The sequence below is a fragment of the Petromyzon marinus genome, chromosome 16 (assembly GCF_048934315.1).
Source record: "Petromyzon marinus isolate PM22_M1 ecotype Great Lakes invasive population chromosome 16, UKy_Petmar_22M1.pri1.0, whole genome shotgun sequence".
In the NCBI taxonomy this organism is placed as follows: domain Eukaryota; kingdom Metazoa; phylum Chordata; class Hyperoartia; order Petromyzontiformes; family Petromyzontidae; genus Petromyzon; species Petromyzon marinus.
In genome coordinates this window covers 5,339,731-5,366,711 of record NC_133682.1, presented here as the reverse complement: position 1 = coordinate 5,366,711, position 26,981 = coordinate 5,339,731, and the positions used below count along the sequence as shown (strand labels likewise).

At 53.0% G+C, this 26,981-nt stretch overlaps 1 protein-coding gene across 4 annotated transcripts in view; it reads left to right on the top strand.

Annotated features, from left to right (window-relative positions):
• Nucleotides 1-26,981, top strand: part of LOC116942950 (N-acetylgalactosaminyltransferase 7-like) — a 111,102-nt gene that overhangs the window by 56,705 nt on the left and 27,416 nt on the right. For 3 of the 4 annotated variants that reach the window (XM_076067439.1, XM_076067438.1, XM_032955444.2), the window contains 3 exons: nt 17,049-17,256; nt 20,912-21,185; nt 22,153-22,319. In XM_076067439.1, coding sequence (XP_075923554.1) covers nt 17,049-17,256; nt 20,912-21,185; nt 22,153-22,319 — 649 coding nt within the window. The remainder of the gene's footprint in view (nt 1-17,048; nt 17,257-20,911; nt 21,186-22,152; nt 22,320-26,981) is intronic. The other variant, XM_076067440.1, reaches the window with a different exon arrangement.

The window sequence follows — 26,981 nt, the reverse complement described above, 5'->3', positions numbered from 1 at the left end:
AATGTAACAACAGTAATCTTAGGAACTGTGATTTTAAATTTAACAATAAACGATATACATAACACGTACGACAAAACCTGCAGCCATAGCTGGCAGCACGACACTCCCAGTGTATGATGTGTGAGTGAGTCAGCAGCAGCGTGAGTCAGTGTATGATGTGTTAGTCAGTGTATGATGTGTGAGTCAGTGTATGATGTGTGAGAAAGTCAGTGTATGATGTGTGAGTCACCACACAATGTGTTAGTCAGCGCATGATGAGTGAGTCAGTGTATGATGTGTGAGTGAGTCAGCGGCAGTGTGAGTGAGTGTATGATGTGCGAGTGAGCCAGCACACGATGAGTGAACCTGTGTATAATGAGTGAATGGGTCAGTGGTTGTGCAAGTGTATGATATGTGAGTGAGTCAGTGAATGATGTGAGTGAGTCAGTGTATGATGTGTGAGAAAGTCAGTGTATGATGTGTGAGTGAGTCATTGCATGGTGTGAGTCAGTGTATGATGTGTGAGTGAGTCAGTGTATGATGTGTGAGTGAGTCAGTGTATGATGTGTGAGTGAGTCACTGCATGGTGTGAGTGAGTCAGTGTATGATGTGTGAGTGAGTCAGTGTATGATGTGTGAGTCAGTCAGTGTATGATGTGTGAGAAAGTCAGTTCGTGGTGTGAGTGAGTCAGTGTATGATGTGTGAGTCAGTCAGTGTATGATGTGTGAGTGAGTCAGTGTATGATGTGTGAGTGAGTCAGTGCTTGGTGTGAGTGAGTCAGTGTATGATGTGTGAGTCAGTCAGTGTATGATGTGTGAGTGAGTCAGTGCATGGTGTGAGTGAGTCAGTGCATGATGTGTGAGTGAGTCAGTGTATGATGTGTGAGTGAGTCAGTGTATGATGTGTGAGTGAGTCAGTGTATGATGTGTGAGTGAGTCAGTGCATGGTGTGTGAGTGAGTCAGTGTATGGTGTGTGAGTGAGTCAGTGCATGGTGTGTGAGTGAGTCAGTGTATGGTGTGTGAGTGAGTCAGTGCATGGTGTGTGAGTGAGTCAGTGTATGATGTGTGAGTGAGTCAGTGTATGATGTGTGAGTGAGTCAGTGTATGATGTGTGAGTGAGTCAGTGTATGATGTGTGAGTGAGTCAGTGTATGATGTGTGAGTGAGTCAGTGTCGGCTCCCTCTGCTCGCGCCGTCGCCCCCCCCCTCTCCCGACTCCGTCGGCCCCCTCCTGGCTCCGTCGCCCCCCCCCCCCGGCTCTGTCGCCCCCCCCCCCCGGCTCCAACGGCCGCCCCAGCTCCGTCGCCCCCCCCCCGGCTCCGTCGCCCCCTCCCCCAGCTCCGTCGGCCCCCCCCCTGGGTCCGTCGCCCCCCCCGGCTCTGTCGGCCCCCCCCCCGGCTCCGTCGCCCCCCCCCCCCGGCTCTGTCGGCCCCCCCCCAGCTCCGTCGCCCCCCCGGCTCTGTCGGCCCCCCCGGCTCTGTCGGCCCCCCCTGACTCCATCGCCCCCCCCCCCCCCCGGCTCAATTCATTCAGAACTCTCCTTGTTTGGAGTACATCAACCCCAGCGTCAGAGAACAGCCCACGGAAGGAGACATCATTGAACTAATTCTGAGACCCCTTCAGACCTTTCGTATCAACGCACCGCGCTTTTAGAAAAAATATATTATTGTTATTATCACTCTCGTTCACGCAGGGAAGCCTCAATCTCACGACTTCTTTTCAGGAGGTTCCTGCCAAGTATTCACGGTCGGAGGCGATGTTTGCGATGTGCAAACCCAACGGGGTAATTCGTGGGGGAATCTTTTAGGCATTGAGATGTTTGGCCAATACCAGTTACATCGTACGTTCTTTCACATTCTTTTACCTTTTTTTTTAAGCTCGTGTTACGAACATGTTCAACACATGGCAGTCATCAACGAATAATTTTAAAAATGTTGGAATTTAAGTCATGAGTGTGCGGAACCACGTTTTTTTTTTTAAATATACGGTAACAACTTACCGCGTGCGGTCATCGGTCGACCAAGCCGAGACGATTTATTGTCTCCGGTTTGGGTCGCGGGGCGGATGAAACCCAGACTCTGATGAGCCCAGGATCTTAGCGGCGCCCCGCTTCCGTGCCCTCCGACCTCTGGCACCACCGGGCCACGTGTGGACGGTGGGTTTGGGAGTTTTCGCAGGGGCCCGCATGCAGCCCTGAGGGCGTTGTAGCTGCAGGCTGTATCGGATGTTCACAAACAACTTCCCGTCCAGTTCAATGCCGAGTCGGAGGGCTTTCGCGACCAATGTTAATCCGCCAGAGGTTTTTTTGGGGGTTTGATCGCGTAAATATGTAAATGTGCCGTTAAACCCGCCACCACCCGACGCAGCCAATTAGTAAGGTTTGTCACGTAAAAGTACAGCACACCGGTTGTGTGTTCGAGAGTAAACCCATAAGCATTTACAATTCGAGAATGCCATTTCGCCGGTAATTGCTTCCTTTCCCGAGGTATATTTATCCAGGCACCAAGGCACTCTCAACCTGCCAAGATAATAAAGGGAAAATGTCTTTACTGGACTCCCGTGAATAAGAGATCCACAGCTCATCGGATTCTTCCAGCATAAATAAAGACTCTGAGAAGTGCTCGTGTCGAGTGAAGACAAAGGCGCAGGCCTGCAATGGCTAGCTCATGCTAGATCGCTTCTGAAAAAGAGCTATATAGCTCAACGGGCCTCACCTGGTAACAAAAAACAAAAAGTCTCCGTCTCTCTCTCTCTCTTCCTTCGAAGCGGCTTCATTGGCACTTGTACCGAAAGGCCGCCTGTGACGCTTTTAGAACTCCATCCCCTCTTTCCTTCCTCATTAAAAAAATATATTTTCAAAATCACGCGTCTCCTGATGTTAGCCGTGGCCGTCAATCAAACTCGGGTCTCTGGATTCACACGCTGCTTGTAAGCCAGTACACCTGAGGGAAACGATCATCGTGATTTAACGATGATGTGGGTAACAATTATAAACACGGTGAAGATGAGCGTTAAATATGAATTGAAACACGCAGGATTTTGTGACCAATATTATTCACAATAAAGTTTTTTTTTTTAAACAACAAGGTGGCAGCCAGCAGTTTGCAGCAGCTGGATATCCGGTTATCCCGATTACCGAATTTCCCAAAATTTCAGGGGGGGGGCTAAGCCCCAGCCCCCCCCCCCCCCCCTGTAGCTCCGCCCCTGTAAGCAGGAGCTCATTGCCACACTTTGTTCACCTGGCAAACCGGACTAAAGTGGCTGTGTCGGGTGGTGGTGAGTGAACGACACGTTTATATTCACGCGACCCTTCCTCCCCCAAAAAAACATTATCATGCATTAAAATATTAACGACGTAATTAAGATAATAATAATGAAATAATAATGTTGTGAGTGATACAATTAAAATATTGCAGATTAAAATTGTAGGCAAGTATAATAATAAAAGTGAGGGAGGGAGCCGGTGGTGGTGCAGCAGTTAGCGGACTTCGCTGATCTGAACCCGGAGTTTGACCCCCCCCCTCCTCGCCCCCACCCCCGCCCCCCCCTTTCATCAACCCCCCACCGACCACCAGCGTGGTGAAGTATGGTTAAAAAAATTAAAAGTCCCCGTGACCAGGCACGCAGGGAGCGTAGGGACCCGGTCGTTCGGACGTCCGGTTGAGGGTGGCTGAAAATCGCGATCAAAAGCCTTCTTCGTTGAAATTAATTCGTTTGTGGGTATAAAAGCGATGAGCGTCACAATCAATCACGTTTATGCCAGCGGTGTTGGTGGAAACCCACCCAAGTGTACACCACATCCCTCACGCCCTTCACACTTCTCCCCCACACTGCCACTTATGCAAATGTACCCACACGGCGCTTCCACCCCACTGCGCACACGCACACTTCCACTTTAGCATCAATTGTTAACCCATGGACTCACACTGAGAACCACTCGCATAGAGACCGGCAGATTGACACAGAGACCCATAGACTCACACTGAGAACCACTCGCATAGAGACCGGCAGATTGACACAGAGACCCATAGACTCGCACAAAGAACCATAGACTCGCATAGAGACCCACAGATTGACACAGAGACCCATAGACTCGCACCGAGAACCATAGACTCGCATAGAGACCCACAGATTGACACAGAGACTCATAGACTCACACTGAGAACCACTCGCATAGAGACCGGCAGATTGACACAGAGACCCATAGACTCACACTGAGAACCACTCGCATAGAGACCGGCAGATTGACACAGAGACCCATAGACTCACACTGAGAACCACTCGCATAGAGACCGGCAGATTGACACAGAGACCCATAGACTCGCACCGAGAACCATAGATTCGCATAGAGACCCACAGATTGACACAGAGACTCATAGACTCACACTGAGAACCACTCGCATAGAGACCGGCAGGTTGACACAGAGACCCATAGACTCGCACCGAGAACCATAGACTCGCATAGAGACCCACAGATTGACACAGAGACCCATAGACTCACACCGAGAACCATAGACTCGCATAGAGACCCACAGATTGACACAGAGACCCATAGACTCGCACCGAGAACCATAGACTCGCATAGAGACCCGCAGATTCACACAGACCCATACTCCCACCGAGAACCATAGACTGGTATAGAGACCAATCGACTCACACTTCATCTTTCGTATGGCTGATGTAGATGCAGAGCGACAATTAGAATTTCACATTCAGGTGGTCAAGCCAGATGACTGATTCAGGAGCAGCAGTGTATATCGCTGTTATACCTCCTGAGAAGCATAGACATGACACCCGCAGATTGTCAAAGACCCATAGATTCACACTGAAAACCATAGACTCACAAAGAGATCCGTAGATTAACACAGAGAACCATAGACTCGAATAGAGACCAGTGAATTAAGACCCATAGATTCACACTGAGAACCATAGACTCACAAAGAGACCCATAGATTCACACTGAGAACCATAGACTCACAAAGAGACCCGTAGATTAACACTGAGAACCATAGACTCGAATAGAGACCAGTAAATTAAGACCCATAGATTCACACTGAGAACCATACACTCACAAAGAGACCCGTAGATTAACACTGAGAACCATAGACTCGAATAGAGACCAGTAAATTAAGACCCATAGATTCACACTGAGAACCATGGACTCGCATAGAGACCCGTAGATTGACACTGAGAACCATAGACTCACAAAGATACCCGTAGATTGACACAAAAACCCACAGACTCACACTGAGCACCAGAGATTCAAAGTTGCAAAGCATGTACGGTTCCTCGATATTGGGTAAACGTCAGCGTTGAGATTTTGTATGTTGCATTGGCACGCGACGGTCTCCTCCTCTTGTGAAGGATGTCACAGAGTCATCACCCGGCGGGCGGTAGTAACGCTGCAGTGAGCGGCACAGTGCCACGTGGCGATGGAAGCCGCACAACGCTTCACGAAAAATTATCGCTTTTCCCAAAATTCGATCCGGATTGCGCGGTCGGAGTGGCGTCACGAGACGGAGAATCTTCCTGCGAGCGATTCTGTCTCCGCTGCACACGGTGCGGTATGGGGGCACCGCACATTCCCACTCGCTCTCTGCCAAAGAGATGCTCAAACCAAAATTTTAAAACGATTCTCAGTACTAGAATTGAGCCAAATCAAGTGCAGAGCCATATTTTGCGCAGTTTTATTGAGACCCGGTTGAGACCGTCAACTCACGGGGGATCCCCGTTTAACCCTGTGTACGTCATCGAAATGGAACCGGAATTAAAAAAAAAACTTTAATATAATATCTTTATCGGTACCGAGGCTCCCACAAGGCTATTCGGGAGGGCGTGTGGCACAATTTGGCGGCGGCTATCATAGAGTTCGGTCCGGTCGCTACGCTCCTCTGCGGTGAGCAACAATATCTTTGCAACAACGGGCGCCGCACCTCTCTAAGTAAAAGTAACGCCGAGGCGCTTGCGTGTCCCGAGATTCAGCGGTGAACGGGACACCCACCCTGCAACTTGCAGACGTCTCTCGCAGCGGGAAAGGAGTCGATCGCAGGTGGCCGCTTGCCTGGATTTGAACCCAGGTCTCAGCCGTGCCAGCTCAGCACCGACTCTCCGCAAGAGCGGCATAACTAAGCGCAGATTAAGCACTCATTTGCGGCCAGGTCGCTTCTGAAAAAGATATTCATAGGTCGGTGGGTCTTGCCTGGTAAGGTAAAAAAAAAATTGTTTCGTTTTATTTGTGAAGCATGTATTTTTGTTTACTTTTCCTATTTTGTTTACCTTGCCTATACATTGCACTCCTATCGTGTTTTTGTATTGTTTGTTGTTATAACGCTCTGACCTGCCCCTACTGGACATGCATGAAAAAGAGCTTTGTCGCTCATCGGATTCCTCCGGTATAAATAAATATCCTGATTCTGAATTTGCCGCTGCAGCGCAGCAAGCGAGCGTCCCGTTTCTTGACGGACATTCGACGGCGGGAAAAACGGAGAATGTGAGCACGGATGTACCGCGCGAGCGCGCACATGTGCGCCGGCGTGTCGTGTCATGTTCCGCCACGTCGCGTTGCGTGGTGCAACGCTGCGTGGCGTAACGTTGCATGTAAAAAAAAAAAACCAATGGATTCTGTAACGCTTCCCAAGGTGAGTTTAGTCCTCGGACGTACTTCTTGGCAAGCACGGAAGCCGACGTTTCCAGCTGTCAGGGCAAAATATGTGCTTGCGTATTTGTCAGCACTGTACTGTATTCCGTTTCAGCGTTGGGGTTTTTGCGGCTGAAAGTTTCGGGAAACCCCTTTGGTCAACTCGACCGGATTTCTCGCCGGCGAGTTACCCCGAAAGCGACGCAACTTTCGACCGGGCGTTCAACTTTCACATTCGGTCGTGGCAACTTTCGACCGAGCGTTCAACTTTCACATTCGGTCGTGGCAACTTTCGACTGGGCGTTCAACTTTCACATTCGGTCGTGGCAACTTTCGACCGAGCGTTCAACTTTCACATTCGGTCGTGGCAACTTTCGACCGAGCGTTCAACTTTCACATTCGGTCGTGGCAACTTTCGACCGAGCGTTCAACTTTCACATTCGGTCGTGGCAACTTTGGACCGAGCGTTCAACTTTCACATTCGGTCGTGGCAACTTTGGACCGGGCGTTCAACTTTCACATTCGGTCGTGGCAACTTTGGACCGAGCGTTCAACTTTCACATTCGGTCGTGGCAACTTTCGACCGAGCGTTCAACTTTCACATTCGGTCGTGGCAACTTTCGACCGAGCGTTCAACTTTCACATTCGGTCGTCACTCACGAGCATCGTCGTGTTCTTCCCCGCATTGCGGATCAGACGGACAGTTTTCATTCATTAGGTACAACCCTGTGAGCCACGCGGCTTCTTGACTCGGGTGCAACCGCAACAAAACAAAAACACGAACAAGAAAACATCTTAAAGCGACGACGCGCAACAGGAAAATTCCTGGATAAAAAACAGCAAATTCAATCCAGAAAAAAAAACACCGCATTGCAACGCTGTGTGCAAAAATCCCAGTGGGATGCAAGCCAAACAATGACAACCAGACAGCCAAAGGGGTCAACGCTCTCCCATCCTTACTCGACGATGCAAACGAAACAAACAAAAAACCACTTGGCTGCCGAAGAAATCCTTCCAAGGCAAACTGCGCCGATGTTGGCACGAGCGTTGGCGAGCTGTGGGTGAAGTTTCAGCGGCGATCGGCCCTTTCGCCGTTCCCGTAATTCTTCAGCAACGCGTTTGAAGTGTCCTTGGACGAAGGAAGGACACGCGGACGTAATATTTTCCCGGGCAAGGCAATAAGCAGCTTGGCAGCTCCCTTCACAGTGAGACGCATTCATCTGCGTGAAGAGAATCCGAGTGAAACATCCTCAGGCTCAAACGGCAGGCAACGCTCACAACCCTCGGCCTAATAATACCGTGTAATAATTTAGTAATGTTATTGTTGTTTTTACAAATGCGCTCGTTTTTAGCCAGTAAAGCCTCGCCGAGTTTCAAGATTATTTTTCAGGAGGGTCCTTGCCCAGGTTTCGCGGTGCGGATGGCCACGTTGCGATCTGTTATCACAATTTTGAGTCATTATTTTCAGGCAATAATCCCAGCAATGGGATGTTTGGCCAACGCCGTGTGTTACCAGTCACGTTGTATGCGACTGCTATGAATTTCCGCGTGATGATAAGCCACTTTAGTTGAGCCACATCATGTGGCCAGGTCGCTTCTGAAAAAGAGCTGTATAGCTCAGTGGGCATTACCTGGTAAAATACATAAAAACAATTGTTCATAGTTTTAGCTATGGGAAGAAACCGGAGAACCCAGATGAAACCAATGCACAGGAGTCAGCACAACCAAAATGTGAGAGAGAACAGCAATGCAATGTGCAACACACGACGGTGGGGTCCTTCATAGACAGCGTCACGAAGCAGCGATCCCGAAAGAGCCGCACGCGGCTCTGGAATCGCAGGTTGCTGACCCCCTGCCCATGCAGAACCGGGGGGGGGGGGGTGGGGGGTGAAGAGAGAACAGAAAGGCACCCGAGTCGGGAATCGAACCCACGCCCCTTTGTTAATCGATTGCTGGATGAAAGCCTCCGCTAACAAATATCGGTGTCGGCCATGGGAATTATCTGGCCATACCTCTCCACCCTGGTCCAACGTGGGTTGGCGAGGTGCGTTGGGGGGGGGGGGTTGTGGAGACCCATGACCGGTTCAGATATCGTTCACCACTCGTTTAATCAGTTCAGATGTTGCTCACCATTCACTTAACCAGTTCAGACTTTACCCAATAGAACCAAAGAGTATGGATCCTAGCAGTCACGAAAGCTTTAAATCTAGAAGTTCAGATATTGCTCATCATTCACTTAACCAGTTCAGATATTGCTCACCATTCACTTCACAAGTTGAGATGTTACTCACCACTCACTTAACCAGTTCAGATATTGCTCACCACTCACGTTCCGCTGCCCGCTTCATAGATCGGGGCCACGTTTGTTCACGACAGCAGGGGAGGAGTGCTACAGCCTGCGCTGTCAGCGGTGGGGTGGCTATTATCCCCCTCTTTTAAAACCCACTCATAACAGGTAGCACACAAATTAGCAGCACTTGCCGCTTTGTTGCCAGACACTCATTACGCTCGGCGTCAGTGGCGTGGCGCACGAGCAGATGTTCGCCATGATTGAGCGTCTTTAGCGCCGATCGCCGGAAAACTTCGCAGCTCTGCGGACGTAATCCATAATCGGGTGGGGGGGGCGGCGGCAGCAAATTGTCGAGGAGCGTTTTTAGCGTCGCCCGCCGGGGTCTTTACACGCGACGGATCGATTATCGAGCAGACGCAGAGGGGCCCGTGGCCGGTTCGATTTCATCCCCGGGGTGGGGTGGTGGTTAAAACAACGGGGCAGGTCTTCTTTGGTTCTTTCGGTAAGGTCACGTAGAATGAGAATAAAATAATAAAATAACACAATAAAATTCTCACGACGTTTCGGCCACAAGGCAAGCGGCCGTCTTCAGGTGAAAGGTACAGACCTGTCGGGACGACAGAGCTTCAATGAACGACGTTAAGATTCGTAGCGACTTTTAAGCTGGTTGGGAGAAGTGAGGCACCTTGACAAAGGGGGTTTACATATCAAATAGCTGAGGGATTAGCTTGTGACTGGTCACAGGAATGGCTATGTTAAAGTCAAAACCTACACATTCACAGAGGCAACTAGTAATTTAGCATTGAAATAGCTAAGGGATTAGCTTGTGACTGGTCACATAAATAGATGTTAAACGGGGCAGGTGTTCGCAACTCGCCCCCCCCCCCACTTCAGCAGTCCATGTACGTATGCGTGTATGTTGAACTTCTTTCCCACCGTACGTAGCCAACCGCGCTAATCGGAGAGCCTCAACGGGGGGTGCCGCAGCCGTTCCGATCGGCGGGCTCCGCCCGTAGCGGATGCGGTCACGAGCAGTCACTCACACGTCTCCAAAGACGTCTGGCCGGCGTGGACGAGTAGGCCAAAAGCCCGCTTAGAGAGGGCCTCTCTATAGACATCCCTGTCGTGACGGCCCTTCCCCGCCGGCAGTGTCTCGCGCAGGCATTTGCAGGGATGTCCCCTAAGGTGTATGTGACCACGCGGCTTATAGAGACGCGGCTGTGTTCTTAATTGTTAAACAAACAATCCCCGTTGCCCGGCTGGCGCTCGACGCGATCGGCACCGGAGACGCCCGCGCCGCGTTGACGTCGCGCTCAGCCGCGCCGTTTGAATCCCGATCGCAGCATTATCGGCATGTCAACGAGCGTACGTTATAGCGCGCCAAGTCGAACGCTGAGGGGTGCCCGGGGGGTGCTTTTGTCCGCGTTAAATACAAGACACGCGTGATCAATATTCAATACATTCATCTGCCCGCTCACAAGCCGCTGGAGAAAAACCCGCCGGCTTGTTGGTAGGGTGTTTTTTTGTGTGTGTTATATTTATTTATTTCACGATAGCCGTTGTCCATGTCGCCTGGAATGCACCCGCCTGATTTCTTCAGATCGCGGAAGCTAAGCAGGTTTTTGAGCCTGCGATAGCGCGTGGGCAAGGGTCGAGCGCCGGGCATCAATAACTCGGCTGCTGCGAGCTCCGTGGTGGGACAGCTGCAGGGTGGGAAGTGCAGCACAATGTATTGTTGTACTCTACTTTCTATGCACCCCGCCTCATGCCCGGCATCTATGCTCCACCCGCCTTCAAAGGCGAAGTACGGTCAAATGAGATCCACGACCCGCACGATCTGCGGAGGGCCTCATCCAGCAGTGGATTGACGTGTTTTTTTTTAAAAACCCTATTAAGAATAAATATGAGGAAAATGTTAGGGATTACACTTCCAATGTTTCCCCAACCGCAAAATATAATACCCTCGCTACATTTATTCTGAAACACTTTCTCGTAACAGAAAGCGTTTGGCGGAGCGGTGGCGCTGCGAACCCGGCCACCTAAGTTCAATTCCTGGCCGACGCCACACACCAGATTGTCAAATACAATCCTTCAAAAAATCAAAACAGTGCGAACCTATCCATCGATTGGAAAATAACCCACGCGTGCATTTCCAGATAACCCACAGCCTGCCAACGGTGGATCATTTCCCAACTCACGAGGCCGCACAATGCAATTTAATAACTCACTTTTTTAATATCCTTTTCATTGTCATCCGCAACAAAAGGCATCTTTCTAAACAATAGCCTTCTGTTTGGTGAGAATCTTTGCCCCTCAGGACACTTCTCACAATTACAAAAGAGGAACGCCAGGAGAGAGAGGGGGGGGAGACAGTTTTCATTACGAACGCAACAACAACAACCGCCATTCGCCACTAAGTGGCGGTGACGTCACCACGACGCTTGTGCCAGGCCATGTGCACCTTGAGGCTACCACGTGAAGTGTCGAACGCCCGCTGGCAGGAGGTCACGGGGCAGACCCAGGTGCCACGGGTCGACTGACTGAGATGACTGGCTGGTGCACCACCTGTGCCCCCTACTGTGCCAACCTGCTGTGCTTTAGCCACCCAGCGCTCCGCTCGTTGTTGTGAGCGTCGCTCCTCCGCCCTCCGTTGTCGTCCTTCACGAGCCTCCTCCACAGAGGCCGATCTTGACACCGCTGGTACCAGTCATCGACAAGTCCACTCGAACGCGATACCAGAGGCACCGACATCTGCGAACAATTACTTTATAGTTCATTGGATTCGTCCGGTATCGAAAACAAAATTCCGATCCTCAAGTCTGGCGGGCGCCGCGCAGTCGCAGGCCCTCACCACCTCGAACCCTTCCCTCGTGGACGCATCAGCCACGGGCAATGTGATTGTAGGGCTGCTCCTTTAGCTCTACCTAGAGGCAGCGTTGGCACGCGTTGGCTCCGCGTGGCGAGGCAGCTCGCCACTGCCGTCTCAAACCGCTCGCTCCACGGTGGTGGTGGTGGTGGTGTTTTTGGACCGCCTTCTTGCTTTCTTGTTGGGCCACCAGCAAGTAAGTGCGGCGCAGTACCTTTGCCCCCCTTCAACCCGACAAGACAGCCGTTGTGTGCGTGGCAAGCCGGGGGGGGGGGGGGGGCGTGGGCAAGCGTGGCAGAGCTTGCGAGATGTTGACTACCTCGCCTGGGATACAGGAGGTCGTGGGTTCGATCCCGACCCCGACGCCTGCTGCTGCTGCTGTATATTTGTTTGCATGTCTCCCTCCTCGTGGTCGCGTGGATTTTCCTCCGGGTCCTCCGGTTTTTCCCCTCCACGTTTTAGAATCAACTTCACGCGTTCAGGGTTATTTGGCTGCTGCTGCTGCTGCTGTGAATTTCAACATGACGATGAGCCACTTCGTTGACCTATGATTTGTGTGCCAGGTCGCTTCTGAAAAAGAGCTGCATGTAGCTCAGCGGGCCTTAACTGGTAAAGCAAAAAATGGTTTTGTTTGTTCATCTGGCGCCAATGCACCTCGGTGTTTTCTTATATTTGGTTCTTGTCGGCTGCCCGTGGCGGTTTTAATGTTTAGGAACGCAGGTTTTTGTTTGTTATCATTAACTCTTTATAGTAACAAGAACGGGAGGCCCGTAACAGCACGTCTGGTGGTAGCAAGAACAACAACCGGGCGATAACATCCCCGAGGCACACAAGCCCCACGCGATCGAGCCACGTGAAGAGAAGGCGGTGAACCGTGGGAGAGAGAGAGGGGGGGTATGGGAGGGGGGGACGCAGTCTTTTTTGTTTTGAACGGCCGCTGGAAGGCGCGGTAACCGGTTAAAGCTCGGTAACCGGTTAAGGCGCGGTCGCGACGCGCTCCCCCGACACCCGGCTTGGACCCTCGAGGAGAGATAAAAAACTCCCCCGCTCGTTAACATTTTGAAGCGCGCGGGGGTGGGGATTACAATCGATGGCTGGGCTTCAAAGAGACGAAAGTAATAAAATATATATAGACAAACACACACACGACACAACAACAAAAATCCGCCCGAAGAAACTGCTTTGAAAATCGCAGTCCTCGCACATAACGGCACGGCAGAACACTCAGAATTGCTTCCTCCCATCAGCAACGCGGCCCAGTTGGGCTTATTAAAAAAAATTCTAAATGTTTTTTTCTTTCGGGTTCCTCTGCAATCAAGCGCCGATGTGGGAAAGTGAACCCGCCGCGTCTTTTCGGGAGTTAAAAAAAACCGAAACCACCCCCTGGGAGAGGAGAGCGATCGGGCATCATTGCCGTCGGCGATGGTGGTGGCGGCGGTGTTCAGAGTTGGAGCTCTGATGCTTCTTCAGCCCCCCCCCCCCCACACACACACACCCCCTGGCCCCCCAACCCCCCATTCACAGCTGCCATCGCTTGCTCATTCATCCCCACGTGGCAACCAGACAGCCCCGGCCACGTATTTACTAACAGCACAGAGACCGCCCCCATCTCGCCCCGCTCATCCTCCGGTGACCAGCCAAAGACAATGAATCAACACACGCTTGTGTTTTGTGTTCGTTTGTGTCTCTCTGTGTGTCTCTGTGTTGTCTCTCTCTGCTTGTGTGCCTATGTTGTATGTCTGTGTGTCTATGTTGTGTGTCTCTCTCTGTATCTCTGTGTTGTCTCTCTCTGCTTGTGTGTCTATGTTGTGTGTCTCTCTTTGTGTGCCTCTCTCTGTGTCTGTGTTGTCTCTCTCTGCTTGTGTGTCTGTCTGTGTGTCTATGTTGTGTGTCTCTCTCTGTGTGTCTCTGTGTTGTCTCTCTCTGCTTGTGTGTCTGTCTGTGTGTCTATGGTGTGTGTGTCTCTCTCTGTGTGTCTCTGTGTTGTCTGTCTCTGCTTGTGTGTCTGTCTGTGTGTCTCCGTGTCTGTGTTTTGTCTCTCTCTCAAATGTAGTTCTACCTGATGACGGTTGCTTGCGTTGCAATCGAAACGTCGTACTCTATTGTTTAATGTATTTTCTTTCCACGTGACTTTTACCGAAAAAACCAAAGAGTAAGAAAAAAAGAGATAAAGGTGCAGCCCTGCGAACTGCTCGTTGACCCCACCGCTGTCTGCAGGAACTGTGGAGAGAGAGAGAGAAGCCCCGTCAGAGGCTACTTTGGCCTTATTCTTCCACGCTGGTGTTTCAGTTTCATTATTCGTTCATTAGGTACAACCCTGTGAGCCATGCGGCTCTTGACTCGGGTGCAACCGCAACAAAACAAAAACACGAACGAGAAAACATCTCAAAGTGACTACGCGCAACAGAAAAATCCAGGGGAAAAAAAACCCAGCAAAGTCGTCCGGAAAAAAAACACCGTATTTCAACGCTGTGTGCAAAAATCCCAGTGGGATGCAAGTCAAACAATAACAAGGCTAAACGAAAAGTTTTCAAAATCACCAAAATAAAGCTAATAAAACAGTGTAACAGTGATCATAGGAACCGTTGGCCACGGGAGTTCCCACACTTTACCCCACGACGCACGACCTGCTGCTGATGCTGACCCATCAATTGACAGGCATTGATGTGATTGTTGTTGCCGGGTGGACCGAGGCGGCGGCGGCGGCGGGGAGAGGTGGTGGACTTAATAAATCTTCAGCGTTGTTTCAGCTGCCACGCCGTGGAGATCGCGAACCATTAACAACAACAGACAAGAAGCGCATCCCAATTTATTTATTTAGTTTCACTTATTATCTCTTGCGAAACACACTCGTACTTATTTGACATTCGTGACAAACGAACAAAACACAAAAAACATCTACTCCCGGTCATTTTTCGAACCGTAATTACTCGAGGAACAGATTTAGTTTCCCAGCATCAGATGTTTCCCTTACGTCGCCGTGCTACGTTGGTTTTCGCGGACGGAAATAAATCGATGCGAATGTAAATACCGGTGTAATGGCCAGCGCGCGCGGTAATGTGCGGTTAAGCCGCACAAGCGATTGTAAATCATTGATCGGCTCAATTGGCTAGAGAGAGCCGCGTTTTCAGGGACCCGCAGCGATCGGGAGTTGCGATGGGGTGGCGAATTTTGAGGAATGAGCTCACCCCCTCCCCACCCCGATCGGTTTCGTCGTTCCGCCACATTTCACCGCACGCGCAGAGCGGGTGATTAGGCAGGCGTAATGTGTCATTAGTCTTCGTTGGCAACGTGGGTGGAAAAGCGAGTTCCCTTGAAGAAGAGGTCTCTCAGAAGTCAGGAGTAGCCCGGCTACGTACACTTCCGTGGGCCGTTCTCCAGAATTCGTTTGCGTATTTGACGTCGTTCTGTTTTTTTTACTTTGCCCGGCAGACCGCGACTTGCCGTCGCTCCGCTCGTGGAATTATATATGCGGTATCTATTTTTTTTTGGTTCGTCAATCCGCGAACGGGAATGCCGACAGCTGCGATTGGAATATTGACGGAAAAATAATCGGCGGCCGTTGTCGTCTCTCACACGAGGGGGTGGGGGGGGGGGGCCGGGGGGGGGGGGCCCTCCTCCACTTCACCCCGTGGCCATGTCACGCTCATCCTCCTCTGCATGCCCCCGCCACACCGTAGCCTGTGGCTCACCCCTTTCCCAGCCGTGGCTGCGCTCTGTGAATCTTCGGCGAAGATTAAAGAGCGCAGCCACCCCGGGCCTTCCCTTTCGCGACCGCCCCTTTGAGCTCCAACAATTTGATCTTCCACGAGGCTCGCGGTCCTCCACCCTAAAATCGCATCCACTGCACAAACCACGGCAGGTGTGGATTTATCAAATGGAAAATAATAAAACTCTCCAAGTGTGCAACTGTGGTCATCCAGAACAGACCGTGCAACGTACGACAACGCAATTGCCCGAGTCCACAAATAGGAAGGAGACATCACGGTGATACACTCCAATATTCGTTTGGCTTGACCGCCTGCGTGCGAATTTGTTATTGTTGTTGTTGTTCTGTATCGACATCAGCCAATACGAAAGAAATTAAGAAGCTCCAACGATGGCACGGATACCAAACGCATTTATTATTTATGTATTCCCCCCAGCGAATCCGTGCTATCAACCTCCCTGCCTCTCTGTGCAAACTAAAACGGGCCCGCCGTTCCTGTTCACCGTCCCGAGACGCGGTTACACGCAGACGCTGCGTGAATCCACCGCTGTGCCGTGCGATCTTTTCTCGGCTTAAGAGGAGTCGCCCAGTCAATCGGCGGCCGAACGACACCTTTCACAAGTGGGGAATTGCTCGGATCTTGGGTAAAAAAAAAAAATGTTCGTCCAACAATGCCACTCGTATCACATCTTGCCGCGTGGCAAACGTCCCTGCGACCGTCACTCACGAATCTCCTGAGGGGGATGTGGGAGGCACAGGCGGAGGATTGGGTGCTTGCAGTGTATAATAATAATAACAATAATAATCCTATTTATTGAGTAACAGTTACCTGAACTCGTAACGCACCGCCGCAGCACGGTGTCCACTCGCCGTTGAGGGGTGCGACTCGGAGCCGTGAACAGGAACCACAGACGAGCGGGAAGGCAGCAAGCCACGTGCTGAGCCAGTGCAAAATTCCCCCCCACACCCCTCTCCCAAGAACTGCAGTCCTCTACATATAAAGGTGTCATCGGCCACTCAATGAGTGTTTACATGGGGGGAGGAAACCGGAGCACCCGGAGAACACGCACGCGTGCGAGGGGGACAACACTCTATCCCGTACAGACAGCACGGGCGGAATCCACAGTTTTTCTGGAGAGCCAGAGGAACGGGCACTTCCTCCGTCACGGCGCCCTTGGGAAGGGAGTTTCACAACGTTCGTGCGGGGGATCCACCAAACCCTGGCCACCGCCACCTCCCTCCCCGCGCTGCCCGTATCCCGTCTCATCCAGCAGGTGAACTATCCGGTGATGAGTGGGGCGTGGGGCGGTGTGGATTGGCCCTCTCTGCACCGCCGTCGTGCGCGTGTTCTCCGTCCCGTGCAGCGGGGCGGTCGACTGTGGTCGCGCGAGCGCGTGTCGACCTCCTCGCAAGACAGAGGGAGGAAAGTGGAAACAACAAAATTCTGCGAAATGTGCAGTGGGCACCTACGGGGCTATCTGCCCATCACGGATCGTGACGACGACGAGGACGACGAGGACGACGATGACGGTGGCGGTGACGACAACGGTGGCGGTTGTGTCGTGCAGCAGGCGGACTCGCGCCCCGCGCGGCGCTTCCACCCCGTCGCGCCGTGGCCCCAGGAGGGAGGCGAACGACGCGGCGGCGAACGACGCGGCGGTGGCGGCGGCGGCGGCGGTGACGCCGAGCCACGGCCTCCGCCCGGCAAACTCGAGCTGCTGCCCGAGCGGGATGCGGACATCGCCGACGATGACGACGACGACGACGACTACAAAGGTGCTGTCGTCTCGACGTCCGCAGCACACGGCCATTGACGGGCATTGTCGCCATCGTCGCCATCATCGCCATCATCACCATCATCATCATCATGGCCATCGTCACCATCATGGCCATCGTCACCATCATGGCCATCGTCACCATCATGGTCACCATCATGGCCATCGTCACCATCATAGCCATCGTCACCATCATAGCCATCGTCACCATCATGGCCATCGTCACCATCATGGCCATCGTCACCATCATGGCTATGGTCACCATCATGGCCATCGTCACCATCATGGCCATCGTCACCATCATAGCCATCATCACCATCATGGCCATCGTCACCATCATGACCATCGTCACCATCATAGCCATCATCACCATCATGGCCATCGTCACCATCATGGCCATCGTCACCATCATGGCCATTGTCACCATCATAGCCATCGTCACCATCATGGCCATCGTCACCATCATGGCCATCGTCACCATAATGGCCATCGTCACCATCATGGCCATCGTCACCATCATGGCCATCGTCACCATCATAGCCATCGTCACCATCATGGCCATCGTCACCATCATGGCCATCGTCACCATCATAGCCATCGTCACCATCATAGCCATCGTCACCATCATGGCCATCGTCACCATCATGGCCATCGTCACCATCATAGCCATCGTCACCATCATGGCCATCGTCACCATCATAGCCATCGTCACCATCATGGCCATCGTCACCATCATGGCCATCGTCACCATCATGGCCATCGTCATCATCATGGCCATCGTCACCATCATGGCTATGGTCACCATCATGGCTATCGTCACCATCATGGCCATCGTCACCATCATGGCCATCGTCACCATCATGGCCATCGTCACCATCATGGCCATCGTCACCATCATGGCTATGGTCATCATCATGGCCATCGTCACCATCATGGCTATGGTCACCATCATGGCCATCGTCACCATCATAGCCATCGTCACCATCATGGCCATCGTCACCATCATGGCCACCGTCACCATCATGGCCATCGTCGCCATCATGGCCATCGTCACCATCATGGCCATCGTCACCATCATAGCCATCGTCACCATCATAGCCATCGTCACCATCATGGCCATCGTCACCATCATGGCCATCGTCACCATCATGGCCATCGTCACCATCATGGCCATCGTCACCATCATAGCCATCGTCACCATCATAGCCATCGTCACCATCATGGCCATCGTCACCATCATGGCCATCGTCACCATCATGGCCATCGTCACCATCATGGCCATCGTCACCATCATGGCTATGGTCACCATCATGGCTATCGTCACCATCATGGCCATCGTCACCATCATAGCCATCATCACCATCATGGCCATCGTCACCATCATGGCCATCGTCACCATCATGGCTATGGTCATCATCATGGCCATCGTCACCATCATGGCTATGGTCACCATCATGGCCATCGTCACCATCATAGCCATCGTCACCATCATGGCCATCGTCACCATCATGGCCACCGTCACCATCATGGCCATCGTCGCCATCATGGCCATCGTCACCATCATGGCCATCGTCACCATCATAGCCATCGTCACCATCATAGCCATCGTCACCATCATGGCCATCGTCACCATCATGGCCATCGTCACCATCATAGCCATCGTCACCATCATGGCCATCGTCACCATCATGGCCATCGTCACCATCATAGACATCGTCACCATCATAGCCATCGTCACCATCATGGCCATCGTCACCATCATGGCCATCGTCACCATCATAGCCATCGTCACCATCATGGCCATCGTCACCATCATAGCCATCGTCACCATCATGGCCATCGTCACCATCATGGCCATCGTCACCATCATGGCCATCGTCATCATCATGGCCATCGTCACCATCATGGCTATGGTCACCATCATGGCTATCGTCACCATCATGGCCATCGTCACCATCATGGCCATCGTCACCATCATGGCCATCGTCACCATCATGGCCATCGTCACCATCATGGCTATGGTCATCATCATGGCCATCGTCACCATCATGGCTATGGTCACCATCATGGCCATCGTCACCATCATAGCCATCGTCACCATCATGGCCATCGTCACCATCATGGCCATCGTCGCCATCATGGCCATCGTCGCCATCATGGCCATCGTCACCATCATGGCCATCGTCACCATCATGGCCATCGTCACCATCATGGCCATCGTCATCATCATGGCCATCGTCACCATCATGGCCATCGTCACCATCATGGCCATCGTCACCATCATGGCCATCGTCACCATCATGGCCATCGTCACCATCATGGCCATCGTCACCATCATGGCCATCGTCACCATCATGGCTATGGTCACCATCATGGCCATCGTCACCATCATGGCCATCGTCACCATCATGGCCATCGTCACCATCATGGCCATCGTCACCATCATGGCCATCGTCACCATCATGGCCATCGTCATCATCATGGCCATCGTCACCATCATGGCTATGGTCACCATCATGGCTATCGTCACCATCATGGCCATCGTCACCATCATGGCCATCGTCACCATCATGGCCATCGTCACCATCATGGCCATCGTCACCATCATGGCCATCGTCACCATCATGGCCATCGTCACCATCATGGCCATCGTCACCATCATGGCCATCGTCACCATCATGGCCATCGTCACCATCATGGCCATCGTCACCATCATGGCCATCGTCACCATCATGGCCATCGTCACCATCATGGCCATCGTCACCATCATGGCCATCGTCACCATCATGGCCATCGTCACCATCATGGCCACCGTCACCATCATGGCTATCGTCACCATCATGGCCATCGTCACCATCATGGCCATCGTCACCATCATGGCCATCGTCACCATCATGGCCATCGTCACCATCATGGCCATCGTCACCATCATGGCCATCGTCACCATCATGGCCATCGTCACCATCATGGCCATCGTCACCATCATGGCCATCGTCACCATCATAGCCACCGTCACCATCATGGCTATCGTCACCATCATGGCCATCGTCACCATCATGGCCATCGTCACCATCATGGCCATCGTCGCCATCATGGCCATCGTCGCCATCATGGCCATCGTCGGGATCGACTTCGTCGTGAACCTCGACGGTGGACCTTTGACGTCGTCCCCGCAGGAAGGAAGCTCGCGTGCGCGGAGGCTCGCGTTGTTTTATTTTGCGTTTGGCTCACCGAGTTGCCGGCGCAAGGATGGACAGCGATGGCTCGGCGAATGAGATGCGAGCAGGAAGATACGTACTGTGTATATGTGGTGATTCGGCCATCAACTGATGATTGTCCCACAGTTCAGCCCGATCGATTTACCACGCAACTTTCATTTTACGTGATGGGTACTTATTCATGGGTCCTTTGATAGGTACTCATTGACGACGTCATAGGACCTTATTGACGACGTCATAGGTCTGATAGGTACTTGGTCATTGGTACTTATTGATGAGTACAAAGTAGCAGCATCATCGCCCCCCCCACCCCCGCCACTGCGAATACGTGGCAGGACCCTCCTCAAAAGAGAACCTTGAGGCTAATAACAACAACGACCTCTGCTCTCTCTGCGCTCTCTCTCTCTCTCGCCGCTCCCCCTCTCGTGTCCCAAACAGCGGCCGTGGCCCCGGAGCGCCGCGTCACGTTCAAGCCCCAGACCAGGTCGTCGCCGCTGCCTGAGCTGCGGCCGGGCTCGCCGGGGAACCTGGAGCCGCGGGAGCGCGAGGCCCCCGGCGTGCCGGGGGGCCCCGGCGAGGCCTCGCGTGCCGTGGCCCCCCGCGAGGAGCAGCGCGCCGCCGTGCGCGACTCCGTGCGCGAGTTCGGCTTCAACATGGTGGCCAGCGACGCCATCTCGCTCGACCGCAGCATCGCAGACCTGCGGCACGACGAGTGAGTGGCGGCGGTGGGGGGCGGTTGTGGTGGTCGGTGGAGGTGGGGGTGGTTGTGGTGGTAGGGGGTGGTTGGGTCGGTGGAGGTGGTGGTGGGGATGGCGGAGGGTGGTGGAGGCAGTTTCTTGGAGTCTCGATGTTCCCAAGTTCACTGCCGGGGCCTTCCCAGCGCGGTGGACTCACGACGTCGCCTGGCACCGTCACGCAGCGATCGTTCTATTGTATCATTGCGTAATGTTGTTCCATTGCATTGCACCATTATGCATTGCGTTGTAACGTTTTGCATTGTAACCCAGACCCGGACAGGTGCAAGTAATGGCATGCGTTGTATTGCATTACATTGGAATGCAATGCATTGTATTGCATTGCAATGTAACGCAATTTAACACGTTGTATTGCATTGCAATGTAACGCAATGTAACATTATTGCATTGCAATGTAACGCAATGTAAAACGTTGTATTGCAATGTAACGCAATGTAATACGTTGTTTTGCATTGCAATGTAACACGTTGTTTTGCATTGCAATGTAACGCAATGTAACACGTTGTATTGCATTGCAGTGCAACGGAATGTAACGCAATGTAACACGTTGTATTGCACTGCAATGTAACGCAGTGTAACGCGTTGTTTTGCATTGCAATGTAACGTAATGTAACACGTTGTTTTGCATTGCAGTGCAACGCAATGTAACACGTTGTATTGCATTGCAATGTAACGCAATGTAACACGTTGTATTGCATTGCAATGTAACGTAATGTAACACGTTGTTTTGCATTGCAGTGCAACGGAATGTAACGCAATGTAACACGTTGTATTGCATTGCAATGTAACGCAATGTAACACGTTGTATTGCATTGCAATGTAACGTAATGTAACACGTTGTTTTGCATTGCAGTGCAACGGAATGTAACGCAATGTAACACGTTGTATTGCACTGCAATGTACCACGCATTGTAACCGGGGCAGGTGCAAGTACTGGCACTACGACGAGGCGCTGCCGCCGGCGAGCGTGGTCATCGTGTTCCACAACGAGGGCTGGTCCACGCTGCTGCGCACCGTGCACAGCGTCGTGAAGCGCACGCCGGCGCGCTACCTCGCAGAGCTGGTGCTCATCGACGACTTCAGCAGCAAGGGTGCGGACCCCTCCCACACCCCCCTCCCCTTCCCCCCGCCCCCTCCCACCGCCCCCTCCCCTTCCCCCCGCCCCCCGCCCCCCTCCCCCCGCCCCCCTCCCACCATCCCCCTCCCTTGCAATCTCGCCACCGCAGCGCCCCGATAAACTCACGCGTGGTGAAGCGTCTTATAATGAGCTCACCTTCATCGTAACGGCGTCGTAGGTGAGCACGTACATTACGCAGATCCCATATCGCGGCATCACGGATGTCGAACTTCTTTTGCACCGTACGTAGCCAGCCGTGCTAATCGGAGGTGGCTGGGGGAGGGGGGGGAAATGACAACAACCTAAACGCAAAAAAGCAGTTCTAAAGCGAATGGGTTTTCAGTCTCTCCCTCCGATGGCCGATTTGTGACACTGCCCAGAACCGCTTGCTCCTTTGAATGCCCACGAAGCGTCGCGGCCCCCCACACAGGGCTCGGGATGACGAGGGCTCGGGATGGCGATCTTATTTATATTTGTGTGACGGTGCCGATTGAGACGAGAGAGGACGACGAATTGTTGCAATTCAGTGGGTCGCGATCGACTCGAGACTGAGGGATCTCTTCAAACGATGGATTCCCACCCCGCGTGGCGTGATGCACGGTACCGTGAGATTAAGGCAAAGGCGCAGCCTTGCAATTTCTTGCTCGCATCACTGCCGGCAGAAAAGGCCTCCACTAGAAGCCACGATAGACAGCCTCATTGGAAGGTATTTTGGCCTACTCTTCCACGCCGGCCAGACGACTTGGAAGGTGCCGAGCTTAAGATATGATTATCATCCACGAAGCGATACGCCGTTACACCTGCAGTTGATGGTTTATGCCTTTCTTGCATAAACCATCAACCATCATCTACCCATCGCTAGGTGAAGACCTTCCAACGCCATCTCTTAAGAATCCTGCGATGCAGCAATCCATTCCGGTCCATCACGTGGAGCGGCTCTCATCGCTCCGTCTCCACGGGGGACATCCTCTCGAGCGTGCTCCCTCCTTGGGCCACCACTCCGTTGTCCATCTTGACCACCCCCCCCCCCCCCCCCCCCCCACAATCCATTGCTGCGACATATCTGAACGCGACATCACGAGCGCCGCCCTTGAGAATGTCGAGAACAGAATGCATCACGTAACCATTCGGCCGAGCAGGCTTCCGGGAGCGCGTCTTTAGCTGCCTACACTGCAATGCACAAGCGAACTGTGCGGTTTCGAAATTCAGTGTCTCATGAGCAGTCAGGCTTGCTTGCTTGAACCGATGCCAGTGACCTGCATTGGTGTTTATAGACAAGGCAAGGACTGTATCTGTATGAAAAGAGGGGGCCCATGAAAAAAAAAGCATTACAAATTTTTTTTGTTCATTACCATCACTCCGTCATCATTAGGCCTGACAATCTTTCCATTGCCCTAGTCGGACAAGATCCATGAAATATATATTTAAAAAAAAAACCCAACCAGTTCAAGTGAAGCGCAGTTCTCGTCATTAAAATGATTAAAACGTCAGCGTGCGACGCGCGGAGAATTGCGCGCTTAAGTGCCAGGATCTCCGTCACGCGGGTGTCACGCGGTTGCCAAGCGGCACGGGTTTTGTTGACGGCGCTTCGGCTAAGGAAGAGAGAGCAGAGAGCAGCGTGACCGAACAGGCGGTTAGCGCTAGCGGGGGGCCACGTTGACTCCACCTCCGCACGCCACTCTCGTCTCTTTCCTCTGCCTGTCTCTCCCTTTCTCGTCGGCCGCCACGTGGCGGACGACGGACGGAGGCTGCACCAACTTTTCAAACTCGTTCCCTCTTTCCTCTCCGGTCGCTCGCGATCTCTTCACCCTGGGGCACTGCGAAGCTCTCTGTTAACCGGCTTTTACTTCTTACACACCGCAGTACCAAGGCCACTCCTGGTAAAATGTTCTCTCTATTTTTTTTTCCCCCCCCACTGCACAAACCGAGCCGTGCCAGGGCCGTGCCGGACCTGCCCGGCACAGCGCTCAGAACGCGCCAGGTTGCTTTTCCACCGCAGAAGCGGAGCCCCCTGCTGCTGACGCCGCGTGCAATGACCGCGTCAATTGGCGCTGTTCCTGCTGTCCCCTGCTTGGTAACTCCCCCACCGCCGAGCCACATTCAGATGTCGCGCAAGGAGGACATCGTATCGCGGTCCCTTTCCCGCCGCGGACACAGCGGACAGCCAGTGGGGAACACCACCCGTGTATCGCGAGGGTACCGTGCCGTCTCGGCTCGGATGTGCCAGTGGAACAGAGGACTCGTTGGCCTCCGGTCTAATTTACACGTCCGAACCGAACAAGCCCGCGTCTCTAACGTCTCACGCAGCAAAGTCTACTGCCGGCCTGGTTTGTTTTTCCTGCGTCTCCCGTTTCCCAGTTTCTTGTCGCTCTCGATCGTCCCAGGCTCTAGGGGAGTGGGGGGCTGTCCCAAGCTCCCTCGCGGAGGAGGACACGGGGGGGGGTGGGGGGGGGTGGTCGCGCAGCGGTCACCGCAGCTCGCTTTTTTATTTCTTCGCCATCGAATGCAAATGAACGGTGCCGTTTAAAACAAAACAAACCCCGCCCCAGAGCTGATATTTATCATTCCAAGTTGCGTTCTTCACCATGCAATGCAACTTCGAAACAAAAAGTGGTGGTGGCAGCAGCAGCACGGCCCGTAATGTATGCAGAACCAAAGTTTAATCGCCGTGATGAAGCGATTAAAAAAAAACGACGCCGACAACGACGCCGTACCACGTGAGTGGCACAATGCGCGTTTAATGCGCGCGGTGCATTCACGCCGGTAATGGGACGCTGCGCATGAGGTGCGGCTTCTAAACAACAACTACAAACTGACAACGCGGCCGCGACAAACGGAATGCATCACAGAGCGAGAGGTCGGAGACGGCGAAATCCGGAGGCCGCCCCCGCTGCCCCCCCCCCTCTGACCCCCCCCCCTGCCCCCCGATCGTGAAAGGTGTCAGAGGCGGGTCCCTGAACACCAGAACGTTCCACCCACCCCCCTCTGAGAAAGACAAAGATCATCCGTGTAGCCTTAACAGACCGTAGGGGCAAGTGCTGTTAGCGAGCACCTGTGAAGGCCGGCACGGCACACGAGGGGGTGGGTAAGCCAATACCACGCGCGGCCGCCTTTGTCTTCCCAGTGACGATGTTTACACACCGCACCAGGTACTCATTTGAGGCTGAGTCGACCCAGGGGAGGCCCAGGACCGGTTCAGATAACTGTCACTGGTGCGTGAGCGGGAATCGATCCTGGGTCGCCAGGTTCGTAGCGCAACGCGCTAACTGCTACAAAGACAAAGATCCTCCGATAGCCTTAACAGACTGTAGGGGCAAGTGCTGTTAACGAGCACCTGTGAAGGCCAGAACGGTACACGAGGGGGTGGGTGGCCAGCACCACGCCCGACCGCCTTTGTCTCCCTAGTGGCGATGTTTACCCCACACCGCACCCCCCCCCCCCCCCACACAAGCACACCTCCCCACGTCTGCTCATCCCTTATTCATTCCGACAAATGGAAGAAAACGAGGCAGAGTACGAAAGCGGCGAGCAGAAACGCACGACACAGAATGTGCAAAGCAGCTAGACAACGACAAGATCCACATCTTTGCACCCCCCCCCCCTCCCGTACCTCCGATCCTACCCGCACCACCTCGCCGTACACAAAGTCACAGATCCATCCCTGTAGGCTCAACTTTGAAGGCCGTCCATGCGCATGACGGGGTGGGTGGGCGAGGCTGGAACCACGCCTGGCCACCTTTGTGCCTCCCAAGTGGTGATATTTATACCGGGTACTCTTTTTTTAAGGCTTAGTCGACCTAAATGAGGCCCAGACCGTTTCAGGTGTCCGTCACCGATGTTGGCCCGTGAGCGAGAATTGGAACTCGCATCGTTGGGTTCGTAGCACAGCGAGCCAACCACTGAGCCACCGCTCTCCACTCACACGTAGAGCCACACACAGATACACACGATCCCCACTCACACACAGAGCCACACACACACAATACCCACTCACACCCAGAGCCACACACACACAGAGCCACACACACAGAGCCACACACACACAATCCTCACTCACACACAGAGCCACACACACACACAGAGCCACACACACACACAGAGCCACACACAATCCCCACTCACACACAGAGCCACACACACACAATCCCCACTCACACACAGAGCCACACACACAATCCTCACTCACACACAATCCTCACTCACACACAATCCTCACTCACACAGAGCCACACACACACACTCCTCACTCACACACAGAGACACACACACAATCCCCACACACACACAGAGCCACACACACACAATCCCCACTCACACACAGAACCACACACACAATCCTCACTCACACACAATCCTCACTCACACACAGAGCCACACACACAATCCTCACTCACACACAGAGACACACACACACACAATCCCCACTCACACACAGAGCCACACACACAAACACACAATCCCCACACACACAGAGCCACACACACACAATCCCCACTCACACACAGAGCCACACACACACAATCCCCACACACACACAAAGACACACAAACCCCACTCACCCTGAGACACACACACAGTCCCCACTCAAAGTCACACATCCACACAACATCCCCAACAGAGATTATAAAAGGTCGTA